The 7,571-nt window shown below is 35.4% G+C and overlaps 1 protein-coding gene across 2 annotated transcripts in view; it reads right to left on the bottom strand.

The window, feature by feature from the left end:
• AGK (acylglycerol kinase) overlaps window positions 1-7,571 on the bottom strand; it is a 105,233-nt gene that overhangs the window by 59,685 nt on the left and 37,977 nt on the right. For both annotated transcript variants that reach the window (XM_017499765.2, XM_037728269.1), the window contains exons 4-5: window positions 6,615-6,694; window positions 1,894-1,969 (exon numbers count right to left, since the gene is read on the bottom strand). In XM_017499765.2, coding sequence (XP_017355254.1) covers window positions 1,894-1,969; window positions 6,615-6,694 — 156 coding nt within the window. The remainder of the gene's footprint in view (window positions 1-1,893; window positions 1,970-6,614; window positions 6,695-7,571) is intronic.

The raw sequence follows: 7,571 nt of genomic DNA, 5'->3' as shown, positions 1-7,571 counted from the left end.
CACAATTAACACACTTGACTTAATGAACATATATAGAACATAGCACCCAATAACTGATATATACTATTTTTAGGCATAGATACAACATTTATTGAAACAGAGCACGTGTTAGACCACAAAACAAATCTCAACGAACTTTAGAATGCTACAATTTTATAGACTACATTTTTTTTTTGGCCAAATGCAATTAAGTCTGAAATCATTAACAAAGACAATCAGAAAAACTTTCGATCTGGAAATTCAGAAACACGTCTCAGTAACTCATAGATCAAGCAAAAATCACAAGGAAAATTCAAAGATATTCAGAAATAAATGATAATAAAAATATCATTCATCAAAAAGCATAAGATGCAGCTGAAGCAGATTGGAATTTGTAGCTTTAAATACATACAATAAGAAAGAAAGGTAACAATTAATGAAATAAGCATTGAAGTTAAAATGTCAGAAAAAGCACAGCCAAAATTTTTTTTTTAAAGTAGAATGAAGAAAATAGTAAAAAATGATCAGAAACGAATGAAACATAAATGAGAGGATCAATAAGCCAAAAAATGGTTCTTGGCAAGGCCTAATTAAATTGACAAACCTCTCACAAGATTACTGTGGGAAAAAAAAAAGGGTACAAATAAGCAATATTGAGAATGAAAATGAGACATTATAGATGCTATAGAAATTTAAAAGGTAAATAGAAGATATTATGAACAACCTGATATCAATTAGCTTGAAAATTTAGATGAAACAAATGAATTCCTTGAAGAATTTACCTTACCAAAATTAAATCAAGAAGAAATAAAACTTGAGTACTTCTTGAACTATTAAAGAAATTTAATGAATGAATTTTAAAAAAAGAAAAGATCGAAAAGGCTGGGCCCAGTAGCTTACACCTATAATCCCAGTACTTTGGGATGCCAAGGCAGGTCACTTGAGTCCAGGAGTTCAAGTGCAGTCTTGGCAATATAGTGAGATCCTGTCTCTCTCTATATATATACATACATACAGACACACACACATTAAAAACAGAAAATCTCCCATCAAGGAAAGCTCCAGGTCCAGAAAGTACCTGTGAGTTTCACCAATTATTGAGAAAACAAACATCAGTCTCTCATACTAAGGTCTCTCATACCTGCCACATTACAGGTGCTCAAATATATGTTAGTTTTCTTCCCCTTTCTCCTATCCCCAGAGGCAAACAACTGGAAAATCATGCCAGAAAAGAGTATTCAACACTGCATGGTAAACTAGACAAAATGATCCTTTTTAACTTCTATGATTTACTGGAAGCATACAATATTAGAAATTGGTCAACCACAGACTTATAACCACAGTAAGAGTGGTTTTCACCATATACACACACATATGTACTTACCCATATATATCTCATTTAAAATTCAACAAGTAGGGTCTTGCATCTTCAGAAACAGTATAATTCCTTTTAATTTATGCTTGCCTCCTTTTCTTCTTAACTAAATCTCAAATTCTGAAGCTTTATCATTTAAAATTCTTCACCAGTGATAATTCCTTACTAGAGAGAAAATGGTTTACCTGTTTGTGGAACTACTAAGAAATTAAATTAATTACTCAAACTTGAAGACTGTGTATTTTCAGAAAAAGAATTCTTGCAGCTATAACAATTTTCATCTTCCAAGAGATGTAATTCCACATCCCATCTCTCAGATGAAAGGTGTCAAGTTCTCCAAGCCTCCCTCAATCCAATTCTGAAAATGAAACGCTGACACTATTTGGAAAAACAAAACTGCTTTTATCAATTGTCAGAACAGGTTACAACATTAATTTCTTTGCTTTTGTGACAAGCAATTTTTGCTAAGAAGCCAAGAGAAGAGGTTGTTATAAGAGGCAGCTGTTTGGGTGAAATAAACATTCTGGAGCCATCCTCACCTTAACAATAGTCACATCCATGCCGGATAAATGTAAAATCGGGGCAGCATTTTTTTCAAATAGAGACCTGGCTTTGCTGTAAACAAAGGAAAAAATACAAACATTTTAACACAGGTTATCAAGAGGAAGAACAAAAAGCCTTACAACCTTCTTTAGGGCACAGTAATAAAGACCACAAAATACAGGTTTCCTTTATTTGTTCAAGTACAGAAAGTTTAACAAGTTATGAGTTACTACGAATGGAAGAATAGAACCTTTCACCCTGGGGCCTCTGAGAATTTGCTGTTTATCTAATGCAATAAGCTTTTATCCATTTGGGATGCTTATAGTCCACACTGTAGTTCCTCTAGGGGAAGAACAGACACTAGGTATGGTTCCATTCAGGCAACAACGCTTGATTCACTCAAGTATTCATTGATCACCTACTGTTTGATAGACATAGGTGGAGGAGCTAGGAATACAACATGACCAAGCAGACAAAACTACTAATTCAACAGAAGCTTGTCTGAAACTCCCAGGCACAGTCCTGCCCTTTCTGTGCTCCCCTAGTACCTTATAGACAACTCTCTTAGTGACTTTAACACTGTATGGTGATTAGAGACTTCCAAGACTGTTGTCAGCACTAGACTGGAAGCTTTGCAAAAATAAATACCAAATCTTATTAATCCTTGAATCCCCTGACCTCTAGGGTTGTGTATGGCATACTTAGAAAGTACTTACTAAGTATCTGATTAACCAATGCATAAACGAATGAATAAACCTGCCCCAAATATAGACATGTAAATTCTGAGGAAAAGGAAACAACATGGATGTCTTACAATAAGAGAAAAAACAGCCTTCAAAGAGTTTGCATATTTCAAAAGTATTATGCATATCATTCTGACATTGAACTCTTATCCAATTCAGGTCAGAATTCAAAAACACAGCCTAGGAATCCAGGGATGCAGAAGTTGCAAAACAATCTCTCTCACCAATGGCATAGTCTCAAAGTCAAACTAACGTTAAAACATAACAAATAGCTGACNATCAACTATTACGTAAGGAAAAAAAAATCTAGTACTTTCAATCAATGTCAAACACCTAACTTTTATATCCACAGTTACTCAGTCCTCTTTCTAAAAAAGATACTATTTTTAAACTAAAGATGTATCCTTTGACCTTAAGGATGCTTTATACAAAACTTTAAGGATATTTTATATAAGAGACATTTTATATTAAGCTACAAAGGCAGCTAATGAGGGGCATGTATAGTTATGCACAGGCCAAACTCAATATTCTTTAAACTAAAAAGAACCACCAAATGGTATATAGAACACAAAACATTTCTTATTTTGAATTAAAATAGAAGTTGAGAGGCTTGCACAAATTTTCACAAGAACCATCCAAAAGAATATTTCAAATGGGCCAGGAGCAGTGGCTCACGCCTGTAATCCCAGCACTTTGGGAGGCTTAGGTCAGGAGATCAAGACCATACTGGCTAACATAGTGAAACCCTGTCTCCACTAAAAATACAAAAAATTAGCCAGGCGTGGTAGTACATGCCTGTAGTCTCAGCTACTTGGGTGGCTGAGGCAGGAGAATCGCTTGAACCCAAGAGGCGAAGGTTGCAGTGAGCCGAGATCACACTGCTGCACTCCAGCTTGGGCAACAGTGCGAGACTCCAAAAACCTCTCTGAGCGTATAATAAGCAAATTATATATATATTCTACCTGTCTACTGCTCTGAATGATTATTAGAACGAACATAAAATGGTGAATGAAAATTTCTCCTTTCCAGCTCACCATTTCTGGAGTTAACCCAACATTAAAGGGCTGAGCTAGTGATACTGCAAACAGTTCTCCTTCCAGGGTTGCTTTCATTACTAGATTGATATGAAAGGATCAGTTGGAAGTGGATCAGATCTATTTCCTAAAAGCAAAATTATGAAGAAGTCTCAATCTACCATATAAATCACAAATCTGTGACCTCTGCTGAGTTAGTTTAAGAAATCAGGTTAGAACATTTGGGTCTTTATTCACATCTTTGTATGATGTTCTAAGTTCAGAAAACCTCTAAAATAAAGGTGAAGACTTTTTTCCTTCTAATGTTCTATAAAAAAGATTGAAATGCAAGTGTTACTAGTAAGAAATACATTATTTATTATATAATTAAGGGCGAGATAGCACCAAGGCTAAATAAAAACCTTAGGTACTTACAGCAACTTCCAGGCTCAGGCACACACAAAAAATAATTACTCTTTTATGTATTATTTATTAATGCTAAACACACAGTTATCTTATTTCTTAAAGCTCTTATATAGTTTTAAACAAGTACTACATAATGAAATAGCTACATGATAAATTATAAATTATGTGTCAGGGCAGAGCCATGATGACAAAAATAGTGCAATTAAATAGTGAAAGCTTTAAAAACAAAAAAAAAAGGGATGCCAGGCTTTCCTAGAAGCACGCAGGGATTCACCTTGTTAAAGGGGACAACGCCTTAAGAAAAGACTTTCCTTCAATGGCAGTATTTTAGCTTACCTTTATATAAAGGTATTATAGTTCTACACAAGAATCTACTTTTAAAAATGCAAATACATTTACATGTAAAAAGAACCTAAAATTGCTTGGAAAAATTTGCTTATTAATTTTAAAAATGTAGATACTTCTTAGAAGCAGGAATTCAAAATAACTGGTTATTGCTTAAACAAATTGGCATAAGTTTCATCAGAAATTAGCAAGTTGTTAATTTATTAGGTCTCTAAAACTAGCCCATGGTAAAGAGTAACAATTGAGCAGTTTATGAAATGGATAGTGCCTAATAAGCATTATCTCATTTAATTCCAAAGTTCCCTATTCCACATAATCATTTTTAAAGTATGTACTTTTGACTTTCTGATTTTACAGATGAGTAAATTGGGGGTTTCAGAAGTAAATTAACTCCCACAATATAACAGGGCCAGTAAGCAGCAACACAGTAAACAGACCAGGTTCCTCAAACTCCCATACCCATGATGAGTTCTCTGTTATCTTCAGCCACAGGCCACCATTGACAATTTAATTATCTTGGGTATTTTGACTGTGTTATATTAGGACTTGTTGATTTGTTGGTATGATTTAGTATTGATATTAAACAAAAATGATCAATAGGCATTATCACTGATATATTTATGGGGGAGGGAAGCCGCTCTAACAAAACCCAGTAGATATGATTCGGTTAGGCAGAATAGTCTGTTTAGACAATCCGAATTAAACAGCTGAATTACAAAGAAATAAAGCAGGATGTGTCCTCCTGTCTATGAAGTCACACACACTGCCTCCCAAGAAATGAACAGAAAAACTGACGTCAGATACCCTGTGTTTTACTCAACAATATTATGCTTATCACTTATAATCCAGCCCAAAGCTTCTTGTTGTTGTTCTTATTACCTTAATGTCATTTGACTTCGATCTTATAGAATCCAATTTAGTACATATTTACTAATTTCCTTTTTTTTTTTGGAGACAGGGTCTCACTCTATCACCCAGGCTAGACTGCAGTTGTGCAATCATGGCTCACTGCAGCCTCGACCTCCCAGGCTTAGGTGATCTTCCTACCTCAACCTCCCTAATAGCTACAAATACAGGTAAATGCTACAACATCTGGCTAATTTTTGAATTTTTTCCAGCTAATTTTTGTAGAGACAGAGTTTCACCACGTTACCCAGGCTGGTCTCAAACTCCTGGGCTCAAGTGATCTGTCCACCTCGGGCTCCCAAAGCGCTGTGATTATATGCATGAGCCACTGCACCGAAATTACTAATTTTCTGATTCCCAAAAAGCAAAAAAGAATTGTTCTGGACATTAGGGACATTAAAAGATATTATTTTTTAACACTAAATCCTTTAATTCTATTTTTTCAAAATAAATTTTTAATTATTTATTCTAAAGCCATCAAGGTATTCGTATTCACGTTTCCAACTGAATGACAGTTGCATCTAACATTGTAAAAAAAAATGTTTTGCCTATTTATTTTTTCTTAACAGACTTTGAGTCCCCACACACCCACTCCCCACCCCTGCATATAGCCTCCCCGCCTTTTAGTGTGGTTCATTCATATAATCAACGAACTGCCATGATCAAATCATCATATACCCACTCTCAACTATTCTTTACACCTTAATTCCCACAATTTCCTCACCTGACCTTCCCAGGCCAGCCAGACCAGTTAAAGACTGTCCTGTGTCATAACAAAGCCATAACTAGGTCACTCCTGTCTCCAGGCCCCTGCCCCATGGACCATTTCCTCGGTTGAGAATGAGTGGCCTTCTCCTGCCTGCTTCCTCTCAGGCCTAGCTCAAGGATCATCCCTTCTGGAAAGAACGTTTCTGATCTCCCAAGCCCGCAGTATTCTTGGCCATCTCTGAACATCCTGTGGACAAAGATGGCCTAATGATTTACACCCTAGCAGTATAGCAGTCACTCCCAGGGGGGCTACTTCCAAGCAAATAAGACATCTTTGTAGGTGTTAATCCTGGAATGATTATTAAGCTTCAATTAGACAAGTTTGCTAAGCATCCATTAGCTTTATAGTTATTTCTCATTTAACTGTTATTTCTACATTACAAACGAATCCTATTGCTAGAAGAGTACTAAACCTAGCTCTTCCAATTCCACATAATCTCACTAGCTGCCTGATAGTCTGTGATGTCTTTCCCCCTTTGAAAAACCAAGTATCTAACAAGTCACAAACGGAACTACCCTTTGCAAGCTGCAGGATTGAGAAAAACAGTTGCTTTCTTCACTTGTGCATTGGGAGGAATGAGCTGATTGCCAAACACCTAAAAAAGAAAAAAGCAAAGTTTTCAGTAAAAGTTCAGTAATTTTAATGTCACATGTATTCTTTCATTCCAAAAAAATTTACTTACAGCACATATGGTATCTTCCCTTGGGGGAAAAATGTTCTTTCATGATCTCATATTAACAAAAACACTATCAACGACAACAAAAAAGTAGCATTATTTAATGACAATAAGCTCTATTTTGTATTGGAATAAAAAATCCTGCTTTATCTACTAGAAGCAAATATTTATTTTCTGTATAAGATATGGCTAGGTTTATTATAAACATATAATTAGTAAGGCCATTGTCTGTCAGGAGAGAAGCTTAATTTTCGTGTCTTTAGTTTTCAGAGTACAATATTCTCTCCAACTCATCACTAAAACTTGTTCATGAGGAATCTTTGTGTTACCAGTTAATCGTCATGTATTTATACACATACAAAATAAACCTAACACTCTATTTGCCTTCTCTTCTTTGCAACCCTGTATGATAACTGAATAGCAGCAACTGGCAGGGGAAAAGAAATGTAACTAATATATACCAAGCACCTTTTATTTGACATTTTTTACACACATTATTCTTAGTGCTCAGAAACCAAGGTGGTATGAAATAATCTTAGTTTTCCAGATTAGAACGTCCAGAATCAGGAAGATTAAGTTCCTGAAAGTTACAGAGTTGATAAATTACAAGCCTGGAATATACATCTTCTAATTCCAAAGCCAAAACTTTTACTCTCTAAGCTCTAAAGAGAGGATCAAGGATGAGAATTAAGAGGCAGAGGACTAGATGTGAGAAGTCCAAATGAGAAATGAATGGGAACTCTTGTTACTATGTCTGAATTGGAAACGATGGTCAACAAAAAGAATAAGAGCCAGG

This window comes from Cebus imitator, unplaced genomic scaffold (genome assembly GCF_001604975.1).
Source record: "Cebus imitator isolate Cc_AM_T3 unplaced genomic scaffold, Cebus_imitator-1.0 Scaffold260, whole genome shotgun sequence".
NCBI lineage: Eukaryota > Metazoa > Chordata > Mammalia > Primates > Cebidae > Cebus > Cebus imitator.
Note: the sequence above shows the minus strand (reverse complement) of the source record. Positions and strands in the feature narration are given on the sequence as shown.